This window comes from Lycium barbarum, chromosome 9 (assembly GCF_019175385.1).
Source record: "Lycium barbarum isolate Lr01 chromosome 9, ASM1917538v2, whole genome shotgun sequence".
In the NCBI taxonomy this organism is placed as follows: Eukaryota; Viridiplantae; Streptophyta; class Magnoliopsida; order Solanales; family Solanaceae; genus Lycium; species Lycium barbarum.
In genome coordinates this window covers 119,442,472-119,465,683 of record NC_083345.1, presented here as the reverse complement: position 1 = coordinate 119,465,683, position 23,212 = coordinate 119,442,472, and the positions used below count along the sequence as shown (strand labels likewise).

Genomic DNA, 23,212 nt, shown 5'->3' with positions numbered 1-23,212 from the left:
GAATCATTACATTTTCTATTTAAAATCTCTCTAAAGAGCTGAGTGACATGAAGACTAACATCACACTCTCTGTGATATACAAGAGTTAAAATGTAGGTAATTAAAAACAGACGTGTTGCATTTTTTATTTTTTATTTTGAAAAAAACTTAATTACCCTTGTTTCTTATTCTTTTTGCTTTCTTCTTAAATGATTTGGTAGATGTTCTAATGTCTTTTAGGAGTTGAATCATGAGAAAAAAATAAATTCTAGATTTGATCAATTTTTGTTAGCATAGTAAAAAGGGAATTTAACACTTAAGAGATTGTTTGACTCACATGTTAGTTATGCAAAATTATAATGTAGGAATTGTGTATTCGATGATTAATAATGAAGAAATCATTCTGCGGTGACTAATAATGAAGAGATTGTTACGCATGAATACTTACCATTCCCATATTCTTATTTCACATAAAATAATACTTTATGTAGTTATATTAATACAGATACTATCTAATACCATCAGCCAAACGTCACATTAGTTATATTGTAATTAATTTTTCTTATATGATCAATTAAACACTGTATTATCTTATACGAAATTTTATGCTAAGATTAATTAATCTAATAAAATTAACCAAACATCACATTAGTTATGCTGCGATTAATTGTTTTATACGATCAATCAAACACTGTATTATTTTTTACAAAATGTATGCTAAAATAATTAAGATAATATCATCAACCAAACTTGAAATGACCCCCCCCCCCCCCCCCCCCTCCCTCGTCCCCAACCTCAACCCCCCCAAAAAAGGAAAGGAAACATGACTTTTGATTATATTTGGAATAGATATGAACCCCATTACATATCTTATAAGAATGACAAGGAAGGAATATTGATTTCGATTACAATCACCTACCATTTTGGCAACAAATAGGAAAAAATACCAAAGTTTATCATCAATTATTGTGATGGATAGTAAGTATCCTTTTAATTTTCATTCTTAATTAGTAATTTCGAATTTAAGTTCTGGACAGATTTACCATTGATAGGGAACACTTTATTTCTCAATGTGAAATTTTCTTTCGTAGTTGTATCTCAAAATCATACCGAACAATGAATTACGAATAATAAAATTTAAGTAGTTAGATCCACCCTGATGATTGGCAAAAAAAATTCCGGCCTAATGGTAATAATCCACTCACCTATCGCCACGTGTCCACATGTTTTAACATTATTTTACCAAGTAGACAAGTGGGTCCATCTGGTTCACCCCAATCAAGACCACATAAAACCCATTAAGTCCAATTATATCAACTCCACACAACGTCCAACTTCAGCACAACGTACAACCAAACAATGCATAAAATGCTCCCTCATGTCCACTATATAAAATACTCACGTTTTCCGTTAGATAACGACACCAGAAAAAATGACGGCGTCACTTCCTTTCCATAAATACAACAACAATAAATTTTTAAAAATAAGATTAAAAGTAAAGCCAACATAGCAAATAATACGAAATCATTACATAGAGTTTACAAAAGAATGGGACAATAACAACAGTAAAATAATGCGATAATCAAAGCAAAAAAATAACAGATATTAAAAAAAATTGAAGTACAAAAAACTACGAGATTAGTACTAATACTACTACACTCCAGTAGCGGATTTAGAATTTTCATTTTAGGGTGTTCGGAAAAGTTAAAAACTAAATATACACTGTAATTTTTTGTCGAGGGTGTTTAAAAATTAATATATACTCATAAATATAAAAAATTTACCCTATATATACACTGTAATTTTTTACCGAGGGTGTTCGGGTGAACACCTTCGCCCCCAAGTAGATCTGCCCCTGCTACTCCCTCCATCCCAAAATACGTGTCGTCCTTACTTAAAATATTTATCGTTTAACCAAGATAAAATTAGCCCCTTTTTTCATTTTACCCTTGTATTAATTTGTAACATTTAAGAGGTTTTTATTATTGACAGATTAAATATTTATTGAGGAGATATAATATGTTAAGAGGATTAAATGGTCAAAATAATATCCTTATAAATGTTTTTTTAGGAGGCGTGTAAATGAAAAATGCGTATTTTAAAACAGAAGATAGTACTCCCTCCGGATCAAAGAAAGGGTCCACTTAGCCATTTACACACCCTTTAAGAAACTACTCACTTCAAGAAAAAAATATGTAAATTGACTAAACTATCCCTAATTAAATAGGCATTAAAATTTGATCACATAACACACAATAGAATCAAATCTGAAAAAATAAGATTAATTATTTCTTGATTTAATAAGTTTGATATTTTTTTTTAATTAGTAGTATGCAAGAGGACAACACTCAACTTGCTTTCTATAAATACCTGAAACATTATCCGGTGTTGTTCTCTCCTTTGTCTCCATTCTATATTTGTTTCCTTCACAAAATCACACACACACGACACCCTCATATAAATTCTATTCTCATAAAAATATACACAAATATCTGCAGATTCTTAGAATCTGAGATTTTACCTATTTTCAAGGTGCCGTAGAATCTTCAAATATTCGCCGGTGGTGAGATTCAGGCACCGGCGAATATTCCAATTTTGTGCTGAAGATTCTTTTTACACTGCTCATTGATTTGATTAGATATTATTTACGATTTACTTAGGGATTTGGCTTTCCATTAAGAACAGAGCAGAGGAAAATAGCGATTTGGATGCTAAATTCATTGGATTTCAAGTGTTGTGTAGCTGAATTACAGCTTTGGTGACTATTTGAGGTACGAATTATGTGATTAAATTGTGAGGATTTTGATTAATTTCAAAAAAAAAATCTTCTGGGTTTGAGCCATTTTTGGAGAAGAGTACAGTTTTTTTATAAGAAATTTTTTAATCTTTTTTTTTTTGTTTTATCATTCAATGTCCTGTTTTTACATTTTGAAGTTGCACATTCATTTGTAAAGCGATTGGTCAATCGTTTTTCAACGCCTACTCTGCTACTCCTACAGCCTACTGTTACTTCTGCAAGTACTGCTGAATGTGTGTGTATATATATATATATATTTGATTTTTGTTTTTCTCTTAACTTTCAAATTTTGTTTTGCAACAACAATATACTCAGTATAATCCTATCAGTGGAATATGGAGAAAATAGAATATACGGAGACTTTTTTTTTACCTTGAGAGGTAATGAGATTATTTTCGATAGACTCAAATTTTGCTTTCAATGTCAGTTTGAAATAAATTTTTCTTTCTTTCAGGCATTTTTTGGATAATATTTTGATTGAAATTGAAAATTGAGTTTCTAAAATTTATTTAAAAAGAGTATATAGAAGTTGAAATCAAGATTGTGCATGAGCTTCTCAGGGAAATACATTAGAAATTTTGGGAGTGAAATTTTATTATTTGAATATTCATCAAAATCAGTTTTCCACCCTCAAAATTCTCAATCTTAAATTGAAATTGAAAATAATATACAAATTTTCAATATTCTAAATATTGTATTATGTCCATTGGCAAAACAAGAGTAATTTGATCATGCAATATGCATTAGAAACTTAGGTTCTGGAGCCTGAGAAATGTTTTTTTTTTTTTTTAATTTTAAAAAAGATTTTGGTGTTGGTTTCTTTATTGCTTTATTTATTGGGTGTGTGTGTATGATTTAAAGCAAAGCACAGTGGAAATTGCTTTGGGATTGGAAAATTCAACAAGTACTTTATTTCATTCTCTTCTCCCAAAAATTCCAACTTCTTTTTTGCCCTTTCACTTTCCTTCTTTTTTATTCTCTTGTTGGGATTACAAATTCTTTATTTCAAATCAAATTTCTTCACGACTCTCCGATACATACTAGTTGTCATGTTTTGCGTTCAAAGGATCGTTTGGTACGAGAGATAAGATAGGATGGATTATTTGTCCCGTGTAATTGAAATTACCCATATTTGAATGGTGGAATAATTCTTTTGGTATCCCACCGAATTCCTGATATATGGGATTTTACTTACCTCTCCTATCAAACAACCCCTAAGAGTCAATATATAATTGACTAGCATTTTATAACATATTTATAAAATTAACATGAGAAAAATTATAACTTATGTACTTATTGTATAATTTTTGAATATTTAAATTTTAAATATAAACTATTAAACTAATCTATATTTAGCTTAGGAATTTGACTCTCAAAAAGGAAACATAAAAATTAATTTGGGACATAAGAGTACAAAATAAAGGTATATTGCATTGGCTTTGAAATTTTCCATACTTTTATTTTCTTTATAGGCGTTTGAACAAGATTTTTGCGATATAAAAAATAATGTTTAAAATTATATTAAAAAATGGTATTTGAAAATTAAACTTGTGTTTGTTTTTGAAAGTATAATTTTTATGATGTATTTCTTTTAAAATTAAAAGTGGTTAGAGCTAGTTTTTCAATTTTGAAAATCTCAACTTCAAGTTGGAGCTAAAATTGATTATAAAACAAAATTTGGTTGATTTTTGTTTTTGTTTTTGTTTTTAAGTTTGTTGAAGTATTTTGTTTTATGGGGTTTTCCCCAAATAATTTATTTTTCCTTTTGTCACGTGCCTCAATACCTTTTGATTTAAAAGGTCTAAAAATAATATATTTCTTTCACATCGTTTGTTGGGACTGCCCAAACAGGGGTTGCTGATATCTTAACTGGAATCTGCAAAAATAAATTAAAAAATAAGAATCTTATCTTTGGTTTTTGTTTTTATTGTTTGATTGATAATTTTGCTTATTTGAGACAAAAGGACTATCCTTTTTAAAGTGATATGTGTTGATAGAATAGTGTTAATTTTTCCCTTTATTTCCCCTTATTGATTTGTGGATGGCGACTTACCTTTTGAATTAATTATTGTCTCTATAATATTTGGGGAAATGTATCACAGACATTTAAAGCCTTTATACAAGAGGTGTCAGATTGATTTTCACGTTTATTTTGTATGTTAGTGGATTCAAATCTTGATAAATTATGGTTAATTATTTTTGCAGGAATAAAGTAGGAAGAAAAATAAAAAATTAAAGAGAGATGCTGACGTGTATAACTTGTAAGCAAAAAATAGATGATGATGGAGGAGAAGAAGGTCCACGTGGAACCCCTAATACTAAAGAATCAGTCAAAAGCTTGACGTCACAGGTTCTTACCCTGCACCTTCTCTTATCCTGCTCTCTATTTGCAATTTTTGTAACTATTCAATATTCATAATTCATTGGTCTTGACTACTTTATATTTTTACACGATAATCTTAGTATATGAGGTAAATATGCTATAGATTGAAAAATTCTTCATTTCAAACTTTAAATTCGAAATTCTAATTAAAAAGAACGAATTCTAATTACCCCCCCCCCCCCCCCTACTGCTTAAATCCCAATTATAACTATTTGTTCTAATTTATATGACACACTTTTCTTTTTTATTTGTTTAGAAAATGTCACTTTACTATATTTAAAATCAATTTAGCTTTAAAATTCTTATTTTATCCTCAATTTATTGCCACATAAATATTTAGGATTTAATTAGACTACAAGCTTCGAAGGTGTTTTTTTTTTTTTTAAAATTGTTGTGTCAAGTTAATAGTATTGTATCACATATAGACAGAGGAGAATTGGTTTAGACATCAATTCAGCCATATACTCCCTCTATCCTAAAAAGATTGACACTTTTCGCTTTTCGAGAGTCAAAATTTTTAATTTTGACCGCGTGTTTAAATATAGAATCTATAATTTTTTCGAAATAAAATTTACATATTTGGAAACTAAATAAAAAGTACCATAAGTCACCATAATTAATAATTTAAAATATTTAAAAGACATATGAAAAATTACGGTCAAAGAATAATCTGTTTGACCCTCGAAAAACGAAAAATGTCAATTTTTTTGAGACGGATGAAGTATATTTTGTGGGCGCCTCGCCTATTCAGTTTAGGCTATTTATGGAATTGAATGAAACCTTTTAGCTCCTTAGGTAGTGGGAGAGGACCATATAGAGGGGTCGTTCGGTAGGAGGATAAGTTATCCCATGTAGATGGGATTGGGTGGGATAAGATGGGATTACTAATCTCACCCTTTATGTGGGATTACTTATCCCACCTTTTATCCCATACAGATGGGATATCAAAAAATTTATCTCACCAACCAAATATAGAATTAATTTCAATCCCATCGATTAATAATCCAGTCCATCTTAATAAAGGGTTTATTTGTGGGCACTATGATATCAATACCAAATGACTTAATTTACCCTACAATTAGGTCCTAGTATTTATTTTTGGGTGGTGGGGGGATAAAGATGTTCGAACGGGGTCATATCATATCATGTTATTTCTTGGATCATGTGTTCTAAGTTTTAAATTTGGTCCCATTATGTCCAATTATAAAGTGTCTCTGTCTCCTTTATTTAATTTCAGCCACTTTCTCTTTTTTCCTTTTCGATTTACTCGGTAGGCTAATATAATATTCATGACACAAAGTTATTTATCGCAAAAAGATCTTGGTTGGAAGTATTTAGTCTAGTAAAATGTTCATTAACTGCGAATCACTTGGTTCATAACAAATGATATTACAATTATATAATATTCTTCATATAGGAAATAAATAGTACAGAAGATTGAGGTCATATAGATTCTTTTAATTTTTCAAATTATAAGTGGTCATGGAAGATTATTTCCTTGTTATCATCACGAATTGAGCATTTCATACTTGTTTTTATTTATAAGGAAAAATAAATAAGAAGACCGAAAATTATTTTACGGGTCTTAAAATCACTAGGAAAACTGTTTTGAGCATTTTAAAAAAAAAAAGATCTAAACAGTCATCATTAGCCTGAAAAGCACAGATATGTTATTTATGCTTCTAATGGATGAATGCCGTGTGACGAATTAACAATCAATTGTAACCTGATTGATTGGCCCAGAAGGAAGCATTTTAAGAATTAAATAAAAGTGGAAGTGGAGGTACACCAAATTGTCCCTACACAAATAGTCCTGCAAGACCACCTCGGGATTAGGTTTATTGACAAAGATTGAGAGACTTGTAGCTTACATCAGAATAAGGCCCCGTTTATCTATAAATATCAAAAAAAAAAAAAATTTGAAAATTTAGAGTTGGAGTTGTATTTGGTCATAATTTTTAGTGAAATATAGTTGTAGAAAAGTAAAAAAAAAATCGAAATAAAGTGAATAATTCTTAAGGCCAAACGCCTACTAACTTTGGTATTTAAATTATTTTAAAAAGTAAAGAGGCGAATCCATCATTCTCGAGTTTCGAAAGTTATCTTTAACCGAAAGGTTAGCTCTAAATCGATTTCTCGATAACAAATAGTCAGACAATATTAGAAACTAGTTCACGTAGACCCAAGCATAGGATATGACGACCCATCTGATTTATCTATAATGGTGATTGTGTTTCCCAGATGTAGACAAAGCATAGTGCCATATACGTGTGCAAGTCTAAATCGAAAAAAAAGATTGATGGCAGCACATGCTACATCTTTTTTTTTTTTTCATTAATGATAGTGTTCGAATCAATTTAGACACGCATCATATTATAAGCTATGCTTATTTTTTTTAATGACATGAGAATCAGCAGACGCTATTCTTCGGGTGCGCACAGGGCAAACCCAGCTTCTATGTAATAACTCGTAAATTACATAGAAGAAAAATTTTAACTAGGCAAGTCCCGTGCGACGAGATCGACCCAAAACACAAATTCTCTGTTGTTGAAGGCAGGGGGTTTCGAACCTGAGATCTCTATTATGAAAGCCCCATGCTCAACCAATTGAGCCACTCTTACGGGTTATGTCTATTACTACACCTTGTTTTTTTCTTTTTTTCCTTGAGAGGGTCAAGAATTTAATTTCTTTTTCTTTTTTCAGTCTGAGTTCAAAGTTGTGGATGCAGATTAGTACACTGCCCGACATTGTAAACCTGCCGCAGCCCTTTTCCAATCAACTTGAACTGTGCTTTCCTAATGTGTAATTCAATATAGATTTTAGTTACATTACAATCATCTTTTATGTCATTGTCTCAACAGGCTTTAGAAAATCTTAGTGACAGCCCATCATGACATAATCGCTATAAAATTATATGATGACATCCTGAATTTTTACCTTTGAAATTTAAAACTCCACGATAACAATTATTTTTCAATTAGAGGGGCTGAATAATGAGTATTTATAAATTTTGACCCATTTAGTTATTCTTTAGTCCATGACAAGTTTGAACATTTTTTAGTCCAAGTCCTAGAATTTGCAAAAGGCAAATGAAGGAACAGTGGTCTATGATAGTACCACAAAATCCAAAGTAGGGGAGATTCTGAGAAAAGACAATGCGCATGTCTGATAAAGACATGTACAATTTTCTTTTATGACCCACCATTGAATTCTTGTCTCCCATCCCACTCTTCTCCAGCCTTCTGCTTACTAAATTTTGCACACTTTTTTCACTGTTAATTGATCAGCACCCATTGAAATTAACACGTGAAAGTAGGTGACTTTATGTATTGTAAGGACAGTAAATCAAATAATATCATTGCTTTTGGACCAATCAGGCTTCACCTCTTTTTTGTCTTTTAACATAATGTCCAATTTAATTTGTGGGTACCTGACTAGTTCACGGATAAATCAGTTCAAAAAAGTTTGAACAAATGAGAAAAGATTACCTACTATTTTTGCCTTTATTGGGATTTGAACCAGTCTTCATCCCTCCTTTTTGTTTTATTCTCTTTCGCATGATGGTGGTGTCTGAGTTAATTTTTGCACACCTCAATTAAATCATCAGACAATTTGCCCGAATATGTAGAAGTAAACTTTTTAGATTCAGAAGTCCAGAATTCATAAACTTCAAATCCTTCATCCGCCTCTGCAAGCGTGGTATTTTCTTTTATATACAAAAGACAAATCCAATAGCTGAACTACTTGTTGATCTTGCAGCACTAATGGCTATTGCGGGAAACAAACTGTGTTCACTTCCTACGACTTAAATCACCTGAGCATTTCAATATGTAAATATAATGGACATTTCAATATGTAATTCAGTTGTTAAACCAACATTAAAATGTCTAACTTAGTAGTCATCCTCCTGACTTATTCAATCTAAAATCCTACTATTTACTTCTCATGTAAAGTGCCCCTATTCTAGATCTTTTTGTGAATTAGAATCTTTAAATGGGACTTTCTCTGGTGAATAGGGAATCATTTGGTCAATCTTTTACCTTGTCATCTGGGATAGGTCTAGAATTTTTCCTTATGTCTTATTTATAGGTTGCTAACCCCAGAAATCATGAGTAATTACTTTTAGTAGTCTTTTAGAGGCCTGATAGTGTAAAAATTCATTTTACTGTCAGTACATAGAAGTTAAACTCACGGTAAAGACATTAGCAAATTTAGCTACTGAACTCTGCTCTTATAATCTTGGACATGTACTCCTTTTAAGCTAAGACATTTCTGTTAATCTTCTAACAAAGCATTCATCTTTCTCACTATGTACTTCTTGAAAAACTTATGGATGTACAACTTTGCAGATCAAGGATATTGCATTAAAGGTGTCTGGAAAAAGCAGCAAGTCCAGTACACCAACTAGCAGTTACAGGAGAGGACAAAGAGCATATCCTGATTTTGAAACAATTTCAGAGGAAGTTCCATATCAACCAGGAAGTTCAAGTTCTACTCATGCTTGGGATTTTACCCGTAATCATCGAACTCCTCGAGCAGATTCAAGATTTACCGGAGGATATGGTGATGATGAAAAAAGAGAATCTGTTTACTCACAGTCAGGTGATATGGTGCTGCCAGATGAGGAGGGGCCAAAAGAGTGGATAGCCCAGGTTGAGCCTGGTGTTCAGATTACTTTTGTCTCTCTTCCAACTGGAGGAAATGATCTCAAACGGATCCGCTTTAGGTATATATATCAAGAACTTTTCTGTCTTGAAACTTGTTTGTGGGAAATATTCGACTTCTTGTCTTTTATAATTGAACTTTCTTTAGAATTTTCATCTTTTACACTCTTCAAAATATAGGCATGACCATCTTCAGTTCCTTCATCAATGAATATTTAGTTCTTTCTTCTATGTAGAATTAATCAATGCATACCAGTTCTTTTATTTTTTTAGTAAGCAGGGATTTGAGTTGTCATGAATCATTTGATACAGTATTCGTTAAACATATGTATATATTTCTATTTATTCTTGTTCTTTCTGAAGTTTTGATGTAAAGATTCCTCTACCAAAGCATTTAACCCATAAGTTAGTCCAAAGTCTTAGTGACTACATGTTAAACATGGACCCAAGATCAGGTACATATATATCTGATACGGATGTGCAAGAGTCAAATATGTACACATACAATTTTTGCTAATTTTTGTGAAGTTTGAAATATTTGCACGAAATACGCATAGCTTATGTTACATATCGACATTATGTCAAAGTGGACGAAAAATCATGTACCATAGGATGGTTTTACTTTTCTTTTGTTCTGCTCTTGTCTGGTCAAATTTCTTGCATGTTTACTGTTCTACCATTCTTTTATGTTTAATTTATGAATAAGGTAATGTTGATGTGTATGTATGTTATCTGAGTTACTAGCCTAGTTGATTGAATGTGTACATGTCATGTAACTTTCCAACTGACTCTTTAAGCTGCAAAAAAATAAAAATATCCTAAGTGTACTGACATTAGTTTGACATGTTAACTTGCAGTCGGGATATGTTCGATAAATGGCAAGCTCAAAGATGGTGGGGTGAGAATTTTGACAGAATTATGGAGCTCTACAATGTCCAGAAATTTAATCAGCAAGCTATGGATACTCCCGGGCGGTCTGAGCTTGGAGTAAGAACACTGCGCCTTTTATGCGTATTTTATATAGTGTAGTACTCATCTCTATCTTGCTGCTGCCTTGATTTACAAACCTATTAAACTTCTGCAAATATTAGCAACTGGTATGCATCAACTATTTCAAGTTACTGCTGCAGATTTTGCTTTTTCTCGTACAACTAATTCACGTCTTCTGGTCAAAAGTAAATGGCTAGTGCCAGTACAACTAGGCTTGAATTTTGACTCTTGAAGTTCTAGTGAGAAATTCAACAATTTAAACAAAGGGATCAGTTTAAAATACTCAAAAACCGGTTTGAATGAAACAATTTCTTATGGTAACAACTTGAGAGTGACTTCATTTGCTGTTTATAGCATTTGTTTAATATCCTTTTGTACCTTAGGCCTGACGGACCTAATTAACCGTAAGCATAGTTTCAGCTACTCAAATTTTACAAAATTATGATCTCTGTTAGAAATAGAAGTACCTCCACTGCTGATTCTCCAATTTTTTTAGGGTTTTTTCCATTTGTTCCGTCGGCGAAATTAACTGCAGGCGCTAGCCAAAATATACAAAACATGTGCACTTATTATGAATATTTATGTATATTATATGTATATTTGTGTATTACGATATGTATATTTTTATGTACTTATTTATTTTTTTGGCAATTAAAGCAGCTCGTATTAATTTCATGCTTTTTTCTTTTATCTGCAGAGAGATTCTAATTATTCAAGGCTTGGATCACCTAGGGAAAGCAAGGAGTGGACTCAGAGAAATTATAGACCATCCAGTAGTAGCCAATATAACTATGGAGGACCCAGTTCTTATGCCCCCGGCATGGATCCAGCAAGGATGACAACTGACTCAAACGCTTCAGTTTCCATGAGCGTTGCCGGTGATGGGGAGTCAGAATGGATAGCGGAAGATGAGCCTGGGGTATATATAACCATCAGACAACTAGCTGATGGCACTAGAGAGCTACGGCGTGTAAGATTCAGGTATTTCATATTTCTAACTCTTTTACTTTAAGTCCAATGTTTGCTAGGAATCGTTTTAGTCTTGTCAAAGATTTATATATATGTCAGGAAAAATGTAGAGGACTCCTAGTGCTAGAAAACTAGCTTTTCTCTACTATATTGGACTTAGGTGGGTTTATAAGGAGTAACATGAACGGTGATTCATATAGCCCGATCCTAACTTGTTTAGGATCATGGTTATTGTTGTTGTGTTTTTCTAGTTCCCTTGCTCTGGTACGGGATTACTTAAGTGGACAAGAGATGGACATCTACTCTGGATTAGATATTCAGTTTACAATAGTCCTTTGGCCAGGTGAGCAGCCACTGTCATAGTTAGGGGTTCGGCAGAACCCAGTAACTTTGGCTCTAACACTGCATTTGTGCGAAATCATTTAATATATGTACAAATAATCAATCAGGAACCCAGTAAGCAAAAAAAAATTGTGGTAAAAAACCCATAAACTAAAACTTCTGAATCCATCTCTGCTGCCTTTGGCAAACTAATAAAGATGTGCTTCAAGTAAAGATCAAAAAGACTAGAAGGAAATGTTCTTCTAATGCAGAGAAATAGCTGTCATTTTTCCTTGCTCTTTTGGCTTACATGATGTGATAATGCATCTTTTGCCACTCGCTTTCGTTTGCACCTACTCTGACTTCTGAATTCAAGAACCATAGTAAAGAACAAGAAAATTTGAGCGAATCGAACAAGTTTTGGATTTCACGTTAGATGTTTCAAACTTTCCTGACCTTAAATGCTACTGGTACTCACTTAAAATGGCTTCTTCTAACTTCTTTTTCGTCTATGCAGCCGCGAACAATTTGGGGAGGTGAATGCGAAGCAGTGGTGGGAACAGAACAGGGATAGAATACAAGATCAGTACCTTTAAAGCATTTTTTTCTTTCCATACTAAGTTGCTGGCAATTTCCACAGAATATAAATGTATTCCTTGGGAAATGGAAAATTTGAGATCCAACGTAGATTCAACTTCCGATTCCGGGACCACAACGACTCCTCTCTTCTCGAGAATCCATACTTCCCTTATTAGTGTATGGACATCTATCTCTCGAGCATGCTTCTTCAAAGTGATTAACTTAAACTCAGCTTGCACGATATCGTCGGGCGATTCGAGCACCATTCTTGGCATTAAAAGAGATTACACCACTCATATTGAAGTATATAGTTATTTTTTCCAGTTGGAATTGCTTCATTCTAAAAGAGAGCTCCTGGTCGCTTTTTTTTGTCATGGCATTTTTTGATCTCTAATTATACCTGATTTTTTATTTTATTTTTTGCAAATTCTTTTTTGGGCTTTATTTTGCCTTCAGTTTTTGGTTGAATGGCTTGGTGGATCTCCTAGCTTTTACTTAGATGTTTCTTTTAATTGTTTTCTTTGTAACACAAACTTTCTAGAAAAGGAAATGAAATCAAAAGCTGATGATGCTTTAAAACATTGTATTTTCGTGGCTAGCATTATTAATCTCTAGATTACACAATCACCAATCATTTTTTTTTTTAATAATGTCAAATATAGACAAGCAGTGTCAATTTTTATAGGGAAAATAGCACTTTTAGTCCTTGTATTATTGCATTATTCCAGCTTTGGTTCTGTAGTGGCCAAAAGTATATTGAAAACGGCACGACAGAAATAGGGTGTAACGATAACAAGAGCTCCGGTGAGCTCACCAATGGAGAAATTAAGGCTTAATACATATGCAGCCTCCTAAACTTGTTCTTTTTTTTCCATTTTGGCACCTCAACTAAGTGTTTTTCCTATTAAACCCCTGAACTCGTCCTCAAATGTGTCTATCAAACCCTCTAAATCTGATTTTTATTAGAAGCAAAAATTAAATTGTGGTAATGAAGGTGAAGTAATATTTTATACCTAAAGAATAGCTTACCACACCTCTAAATCTGATTTTTATTATTCACTATCACCTTTTATGTCCTCCAACCCATTAATGAGACGTAACTTCTTGTCTTGAACTAAAATTCAGTAATTACAGGAAATAGAGGTCGTTTATTGATGTCAATTCCAAACACTGAAATTACAATGAAAGGAAATAACAACTGAAAAGAAAATGATTGAATATCAAATTAACCAGCTCGGTAATAGGACTTATAGAAAGAACTGAGATCATCATATCAATGCATCAGATATGTGAATTGACTGAAGTTTTATTCTCAGCCTTACACTTGCCCCCTCTTATTCTTCTTAATTAACAGCTAGTATTAGCTATATTAGTTGAGAATGCTTATAAGAAGAGTACAAAGTTGATGGGGTTTAGACATCATGACCATATGGTTAGAGCCCTGGATCTCTTTCACTTCATCAGGGGGATTCTTTTCAATCATCAACTGTTGAAATCCCTTTTTTTGAGCTTTATCTTCAACAGCCACAATGAACACTCTCCTAACTGATCCATACCTCTTTCTTGAAAGAACTGTCTCCTTAGAAACATCTTCCACACGGAATATAGGTATTGACCTTACTAGTGTAGTGGCCAGCGCAAAATCCTAACATCAAGAAGGAAAAAAAATGATTTAAATCAGTTCCGAGTTGATGTTGAGATTAGGTACTTGAATAGATCTGTAATTTGGATAAACTAGTAAAATCTTCCAGTAGGTGATGCCCACTAATAATTTTTGGTGAAAGAAGTCACTTTATGGCCATTTCATGACCATAATAACAGAACTTCCTGGCTATTTTAATTACAGTATATATTGGTATTATGATTTGCATACCTGAATTGGGCTCATCTGGGAAAAGTTAGTTGCCAAGTACTTCGGACCTAGGATGAGGGTGGTTGGAGGATTTGTAGGTCCATCATCGTATGTAACACAATTATCAAGTTGAGGTATTACCGCATTGAATGTCTATAACGAAGTATATTTAGTTTCAAGCGTTCAAAGTGTAAGCAAACATAACAGATCATCTCATGCTAAAGTTGAAAAATAATACTTGGATATAGAGTGTGGTTGCATTGAGATTTGGACCAGGCATTAGAGCAGTGACAAATACACCAACTAAAATCTTTTTCCGGAAGGTTTCCATGGCGTTAGCAATGGCGAGTCCACCAATACTATGGCCTACAAGAAACACTTTTTCATGCGCAGGAAGAGAAGCCATGAACTCCATTAGCGGGCTAAAGTAATCTGATATCTGTCAGACTTCGAGGGCCTGCTTTGGATTGATCCCTGAAGCGCCCAAGTCAAGAGCTGTGACATTATGCCCTGAAGATCTCATCAATGCTATAATATTATACCAGGACCAGGCTCCATGTCCTGCTGTATGAACTAGCACAAAGTGCTTCTTAGCTTTAGGCCCTGACAAGTTAGCATTTACATATGGCAACAGAAGTATAAGAAAAAGACTTATTAGAAACTTGCTTTTCTCCATATCGTTTTTCTTTGTTTTGAATGATGAGCACATAATATGAACCATTACAAGGCAGCTTTATAATTCAGGATTTTGATTTTTGCTTATTAACTTACTTCCATGCAGAAGAAACCCCACGTTGGCTATTATCTGAGGCATTTGATTTTTAGAGGAGTTTGACTTCTGTTATCTTACTTCCATGCAGAAGCAACCCCACGTTAGCTATTATTTGAGGAAGTGGGCAAACAATGTTGTAGAGGCTGGTGCAAGCCTGACTATAGTGGCCTCTCTATTAGTAGCCATGCTTGGCCCAACAGCGTTCCTTCTTGGATAAGTAGTGTTAAACTTTGTGATCATATGATTCTAAAAGTCAAGTTATTACAGAAATAATGAACTGAAATAGATTTTTGAACTGATTATTTCAATATAAAATCTCGGATTAAATTTTCTAATATATGACAGTGTGTGTTAGCTAAAACCACTTGCAAACAATCTTCGTTTTTTTTTTCTTTTGAGCTGAGGATCTATCGGAAACAACCTCTTTATCCCAAAAAAGGTAGGAGTAAGGTTTGCGTACATCCTATCTGTTAGGATTTTGAATCCCAAATCCGACCTTTGTAAGCAGGTTCCCAGGAAAGATTGGAGGGTCACAGCTGGACCACTTAAATACCAACCTCCTTAGACAGAACCTACTTACGTCGTGATGTAAGCGAAGAATAAATAGCACACACAGATTTATAGTGGTTTACCCTCAATGTGAGAGCTACGTCCACGTTGCTGCTGCAGATCTTATTAAAGAAGAAATATTACAAGTGTTTACAACACTCAACCTCACAACCCCAATCCCAATTACACTCAAGAATTTTTACTAAAAATTATCTCAAAGACCTTCTCTTACTTAGGCCTTTCACTAAGAGTATTTCTCTTAGACTTTTCTCTCTTTGGGATGTGTTGTCTTCTTCAATTTTTGGTGTGTCTTGCAAATGAGAAAGCTTCCCTATTTATAGGTATGAGATGAACCTATTGATGTCATTAGTGACTCAAGCAAGCACTTGACAATTTTCCAAAGACAAGGAAGATGTTTTCTTCCTCAAAACAAGGAAAGTGTTTTCTTCCTCAAAACAAGAGAAGTGTTTTTTTCCCTAAAATAAGGGAGGTGTTTTCTTCCTCAAAATAAGGGGATGGACCCAACACTATCCTCCTCAAATCCCACTTGTGGGATTACACTAGGCATCATGTTGTGTTGTAGTATTAGCTAAAACCAAAACAAAATTTATATCAAAATCATGAATTGTCTTATAATTATCTCATAGTAGAAGCTGAGATTATCTATCCTCGAGGATTATAATCCATGGATTAACTTATTTTAGACCAAACAACCCTTTAAAGTATCCAATAATTTGCAAGGTATCCTTAAGTGTATTTCGACACCGTTTCTTCCTGCTGTGGCCCTTTTCCACACCCTTCTGGCTTCTCAATAAGGTCTTCCTCATGTGTTATGTGCTTAAACTGAAAGGGCAATTATAAATAGGGACAATGGAAGACAGAAAAGAGAGCAGTCTTAGTTTAGGGGCAACAAAGAAAAATATTTTGCAGAGCAACATAATCATTTTATCTAACTTCATAGTAGGTTCCCCACTGGTCTAGGGCTGGCAAATTGGATTAACTGATTAATTCTGTCACAACCTAAAACCAAACAAAAACTTTTTCTTTTTTCCATAATCATCCATTCAGTCTAAGCTTACGCGCACTTTGACTATTCTGCCTCACATACATGCTTCCTCCAACGCAAGCTGAATAACTTTGTCCGTACTAGACAAATAATAAACGATCACCTAACCTTTTTTTCAATCTATGGTGAGATTGGAATACTCATCTCTCATGATTCCACCACACAGCGCACTGATGCATGCTAAGCTTTAGTAGTACTATATGCAGAATAATTCATTGCTCGCAAACACTATGGTACAAGATTTACTTGACTGGGAACTTAAGTCTTTAATTTAAGGTATTCGTTAACACGAGAATCTGTGTGCATCAGCAAACATAACACAGGAAAAAGTGCATATGCGCGAGTAGTGTTATTAAATCAAATCACAGCCCGAATATTGTCTATGCCAGATAAGAACGTGCATTGAAAAAGACTACATCTTAGGAAACTCTACTGTCAAAATATCATGTACTACTAAAAAGACGAAGGCAATGCTAATTTTTTTGAGGAAAAAAGACTATTCCAAACACCATCACACATTTATTTATAGCAAATACTAGTCAGAGCTATTTCAAACACAACCACAACATTTACTTAACGAGTACCAACATCTTACTGTGTAACGGAAAGGAAACAAACTGGCAACCTGAATAACCACTACTCCCCAAACAGGCACACAACAATATTACTAGAACACCATAACAAGCCAACAGACTCCAGATACGACATTTATTCATCCAGCGACTTTCCTTGAATAGCTTCTTCCAGGCAGAATACCAAGAGATCGTCCCAGGAACCGTCTACTGCACTTGTTTTCTCCCTCAAATTCTCGATACGAGAACAACAGTTTTCACATATATATTCCCTTTAAAATGCAAGATATTAGGCCTTAGTATTCTACTAACAATCCAACCGAATGTCATAATCACTCATAACCGACTTACCTGCTCCTTAACTATTCTATTGAGTACATGTTACTTTTTACCGGCACAATTATAACAAATAACACTTACACAATCACTAAAGTGAGTGTCAATTTTCATTAGCCAATTTTCCGAAACTCGTTCTGTTTTTGGACTAAAGATAACTTATGAATATCAGTTTCTTCCACTAATATAATCTTTGTTTAAAATTAAGAACATGGAACATCCGCTATGTTAAAAGAGTAAACAAAAACCTCTTCTTCCAACTCCCTTGTCTGCAATCCACGTGATATGCTTTTGAGAGGACTTTTTAGAATATGATACCATTCCACCTATAATGTCAAATATCAACTTTTGATAACTTTCAGCAATTAAACTTGGCTGATCTCAGGGACGAAAACAAAATAGAAATAAATAATCACTTAGCTTTATACTACCTCCATCCATGTTTGATTTAACATACTCCTTAAGAAATCTAAATGTTCGGAAATGAATGGAATTGATCTTTACGGTGCTTTCTCTATCTCTATCAATTAAAGCCTTATATCCATAGAAAAAAGTTGCTAGGCATTTTTTTTCCCTTCCTATTTTTAGAGTTTCTCTTATTCGTATTAACAACTACTCTAGGGGAATGTTTTTATACGGTGCTAACGATTTAATAACCTACTAAATAATAATAAGGGCAAAATGAGTATAAAATGATAAATTACCTCATAGTTTTTCAAGCTGAATAAGTAAAATTGAACACCTATGTATACAAAACAATAAAAAGTGATGGAGGAAGTAGTCGTGGTTCAAATGAAGGGTCTTAGGCTGGAAAATGCGGGATTAACTGATTGTTCCTGTCATACCCCACAATTTTACAAAGTTATGTAAGTTCAGCCAGACTCATTGCTTTCAACACAAAATTTGTATAACCTTTTTCTGTAGACCAGCAAGCGCACACGACAAACCCCGAGCTGTATTATTAATTTAATAATATAATAATCAAATAAAGTCGCAACCCAAATATTTTCTATGCCAGATAAGAACACACCTTGGCAAAGACTAGATATTAGGAAACTCAGCTGTCAAACGATCAATGTACTATTACAAAATACAATGGCAGTGCTAGTCAAAAAAGACTATTCAAAACACCATCACACCATTTATTTATAGCAAATACTAGTCAGAGAAAACTGTTTCAAACACAACCACAACATTTACTTAACGAGTACCCAACATTTTACTGTGTAACAGAAAGGAAACACAAACTGGCAACGTACATAACCACTACTCTCACCAAACAGACACACAACAATATTATTAGAGCACCATAACACTAGAAAACACACTCCAGATACGATGTTTCTTTATCCAGCGACTTTCCTTGAATAGCTTCTTCCAGGCAAAATGTCTTGAGATCGTCCCAGGTACAAGTCACGCTGCCCGTGTAATCCTCCTGCCTTCATAGGTTGAGGGAATGTTGGCTGCTTTATAGATGATCTACCAGAGCCGATGGTCATGTTGGCAAGCTTCTCAGTAGCATCAGAGACACGAGTCTTCACCGCAGAACCAACCACTGCCACATAAGACAGTCATTATGAACCGATACAATACATAACACAAATATTTTTCCACATAAACGGGCCAACATAAAAAAGCTCAAGAGTTGAAACTCACCAGGGACATTCCTTACAGGAGGACGATATTTTGCTGGTTGTTGTTTAATAGGGCCTTTCAGGGATTTATCATTCCTCGTTGCATCCTGGATGACAACAATTTGGGCATTAATAAAATGAAGCGTGACGCCGACAGCTACCTATTTGGCTATGTAAAAGAATAATTCAAAGTTCTTTTCCATGGCAACATACCTGATAATTCATTTGCAACTTCCTTTGGACACCTGTTACACATTATATTGGGAAAAAAAAACCCATAGATGCATTAGAACAAAGAAAATAAACCATTTGTACTAGAAAGGAAAATGGTGCTGTCATGTTTGGAACTAAAGAACAGACGGGGCTTTTAGAAGCTCTTCGGGAAGAATAATAGCTCACACAATTCTTAGGATCTCTTAATATGTTACCTGGGCTAAATTGCGACTTGACGGGAGAGAAGTTGCTTCTAGGCTTTGGGTTGGTTAAAGTACTTGAAGACCACCTGTTGGTTTTTTGCTCTGTGGCACCCTTCATTCCAGCTGCAACCACCAAAGCTTTGATAAGTACTCCATAAACAAAAAATCCAATTACTTCCAAGGAGAGCTTCAATAATTATAAAAACAAACCAGATGGAGGCGTCCTAGGAAGAGCAGTCTTAGAGCGAAGTGATGGAGGTACATAAAAGCAACTCTGTCATATCATAAAAACAATATCATTTCCATTAAATCTAAACAAGAGAGAGAAAACTGATATTGAGAACACATGAAACAAGTGGAACAAGTTTGCCACCTGGAAGAAACGATGCTGAAGAACTTCGACCGCTGTTGGTCTCTTGGAAGGATCCCACGAACATAGCGACTGCAGGAAACAAGAAAAAATTAAATGCCAAGTAACAACTTTCCGCAAAGATGTATCAAACAAATTCAGAAAATAAATTCATTTGCTTTATCAAGAATCTTACAGTGATTAGATTAATTGCATCCGCACTGGCAGATGGGAGTAACGAAGAAAGATTTACACCAGCAATCTGCTACATCAAACCATAAAGGAAGGGGTCAAACAAAGTTTAACCAAAAACAAAGGTATAACCAATAAGTCAGACATTGTAGTTTCTACCATAGAACCTACAAGTTCACTTATTTGTGGGAAAAAAAAAGGAAAAAGAAAAAGCTAGGATTAAAATAAAACTGCCTTATGGGGGAGAGGATGTGTCAAGGAAAACCTTGAGACATCAAGATTTATATCAGTTCATGAGAAACAACAAAAGCTTTCATAAGTAAGGAAAACACATTGGACCTGTGGAAACTGGTAGTTGATAGCACTAGCAAGTTCGTGCCCATGAGCCCATTCACTCTTTGATGGAGTACCAATAACACTGCATATTTTGTAAATCTCATCTGCTTCACTGCACCAAAAAAGAGATCTTTCAGCAAAAGGAAAACATTTGGCATAATAGTAATTTCCCAAACCCAACCACCCATTATGAAAGTAAACATCTACATAAGTTAACAGCAGTACAGAACTGATACAGGAGAGGAACATTACAACCCCAAACCATCCCAACTCTGCCAACCACCCTTATATAAATATCAGTGCACATCTTACACTAAAATTCAACTGTATATAAAAAATATAGAAGAAAAAGCATTAACAAAGGAAAAAGAATCAAAAAGATGAATGCACCTTGAACCCGGGAATAGAGGACGAAGAGATAATAACTCAGCCATTATTGCACCCATTGCCCACATATCTGGATTTAAGAGAGACAATCAATATATAAACAGAAGAAAAGCAAAAGATTTTCAACTAGATACTTCTAGTTTAATACTCACCGACAGCTGGACCATATATTGGTGATTGTAGAAGAACTTCAGGGGCACGATACCTGCAAGGTTACACGTGATAGCCATCAGAAAAAAAAAAAAAAAAAAAAAAAGGAAAAAAGAAAGGATCACCCCCAGTAATTTGCTCCAATAACATAAAACAGCACATGAATGCACTGACCAGCGTGTTGAGACATATTCCGTATATGGGGGCTGAGAATTGATCTCCCGAGCAAGACCGAAATCAGCAATTTTTATTGTATCTTTTGAAACCAACAAGTTCTCTGTTCAGCAGTCAGAAGTACATGTAAATGCTTGTCAGATCAGAATCCAGAAAAAGGTTTTAAAAAAAAAAAAGTCTGATGAAATGCCATAATATGCAGAGTCATAGACTTGAAGTCAGACCCAAAATAAGAAAAAAATAAAAAGAGTTTGAAATTCAACCCTGCAGGGGAAATGCAAAGGGTTTTTGGGGGTTGGGGGGTTAGGGGGGGGGGGGGGGGGGGGGGCACAGCTTTGGAAATGTTAGTGTTCCACCTTCAGCCTTCACCATCAAAATAGAAAGGAGATCTAGTTTACTTTAACCCTTCAATTTCATGAATGACAAGTTTCTTACAGAAGCTGTGATCAAATTAGGACAAAGGGAATTATCCATTATCACCTGGCTTAAGGTCGCGATGAAAATATCCACGTTGATGCATGTATGCAAGACCTTGAAATATTTGGAAGCACCAATTTCTCACTTCCGATTCTAAGAAAAGCTTAGGCCTATCCTTCATAAGGTGATATAAGTTGCACTCCTGAGAAAAGTCCACATGGAAATAGATAAGTAAATGTAACTAATACATAGAAAATATAGATTGTCAAGAACCACCACATACCATGTATTCGAAAACAAAGTACAAAATGTCAGTCTCCCTAATCACTTCCTTGAGTTTAACGATATTTGGATGGCTCATTTTCCTCAGTGACTGCAAAAGAATTAATTATCAGTTAAAAGTCTGAAAAGGAAAAGACAAGCGTAACCACATTAAGACAGAATATCAGTTTACCTTGACTTCTCTCAAATTAATGCATTCTTCCCATGAATAATACTTCTTCTTCATTTTCTTAATTGCAACCTGTAGTACATAAATAATAGTTTTAGAAGAACTTCCAAAAGCAGCAATACCGGTTATCTATTTCTTGTTTGTAAGACATTTAAACCTACCACTTCACCAGTCTGTTTATTCAGAGCTCGCCACACACTCCCGAATGTACCATTACCAACTTCCTTAATTATCTTGTACCTGCGCCATCATTGGAACATTTTGAGCATAAACTGACAACAAAGAATGCTAATGTAAGGAAAACCTGAACTCATCGTACCTCTCCATTTTTCTGCTGTTTCAATAGCACAAAGGACGCCTATTTATTGGATATTTAGAGACAATAAAAACAACGTGGAGTTGTTCCTCTTCACTAGTCGACTGGAAAAGAGAATTACTAAATAGGAATTAGTAGCCTGGCTGATTCAGCAAAATCAACCGTTAGTGTTCTGCTGCAGCACACACAAGGGCAAAACCAGTGGTGATAAGGTGGATGGGCTTCACAGCCTTATTCATCAAATATACCGCATCAACAAATCCACTATCATAACAAGGCAGAGAAAGCAAGGAAACATAGATGCTGAAGAGCATTTTGATCTCACTTCACAACTAACTGAGACCCGAAACAAGCCCAATTCAACAGGATGAATTATCAGCTCAACATCCAGTTGAAAGTGTTCCTCAAAAGTCACCAGCTCCTTGCTTCAAATATGCTCTAATCTGATACCGATACTTCAGTTAACTGAATCCTGATGAAGGTTCCTAGAGACTACAACAAAAGTGTGTAAAATGCAATCTAACTCTCAACGATGCATGGAAACATCGGCTGAATTTAGTC

General features: G+C 34.2%; 2 protein-coding genes and 1 pseudogene across 3 annotated transcripts; 1 reads left to right on the top strand and 2 right to left on the bottom strand.

The window, feature by feature from the left end:
• Positions 1 to 2,379: 2,379 nt before the first annotated feature.
• Positions 2,380 to 13,261, top strand: LOC132609654 (protein BREVIS RADIX-like). Its single transcript, XM_060323729.1, has 6 exons — positions 2,380 to 2,750; positions 4,982 to 5,126; positions 9,509 to 9,885; positions 10,681 to 10,810; positions 11,511 to 11,794; positions 12,621 to 13,261. The coding sequence occupies exons 2-6, from the start codon at positions 5,019 to 5,021 to the stop codon at positions 12,697 to 12,699; spliced, it is 978 nt and encodes a 325-aa protein (XP_060179712.1). The 5' UTR covers positions 2,380 to 2,750; positions 4,982 to 5,018; the 3' UTR covers positions 12,700 to 13,261.
• A 549-nt stretch (positions 13,262 to 13,810) lies between these two features.
• Positions 13,811 to 16,849, bottom strand: LOC132612364 (methyl jasmonate esterase 1-like; annotated as a pseudogene).
• A 2,096-nt stretch (positions 16,850 to 18,945) lies between these two features.
• Positions 18,946 to 23,212, bottom strand: LOC132609653 (cyclin-dependent kinase F-4-like). Of its 2 annotated transcripts, none has more exons than XM_060323727.1 (16): positions 22,655 to 23,212; positions 22,497 to 22,575; positions 22,339 to 22,407; positions 22,168 to 22,257; positions 21,948 to 22,086; positions 21,468 to 21,570; positions 21,296 to 21,348; positions 21,147 to 21,213; positions 20,751 to 20,868; positions 20,425 to 20,490; positions 20,253 to 20,321; positions 20,090 to 20,153; positions 19,892 to 20,002; positions 19,677 to 19,708; positions 19,486 to 19,570; positions 18,946 to 19,384 (listed from the first exon to the last, which is right to left on the bottom strand). In XM_060323727.1, exons 1-16 carry the CDS (start codon positions 22,660 to 22,662, stop codon positions 19,176 to 19,178), a joined length of 1,362 nt encoding a protein of 453 aa, XP_060179710.1. In that variant the 5' UTR covers positions 22,663 to 23,212; the 3' UTR covers positions 18,946 to 19,175. The 2 variants fall into 2 exon arrangements, with proteins under 2 accessions (XP_060179710.1, XP_060179711.1); XM_060323728.1 differs by having other exon boundaries at positions 20,760 to 20,868.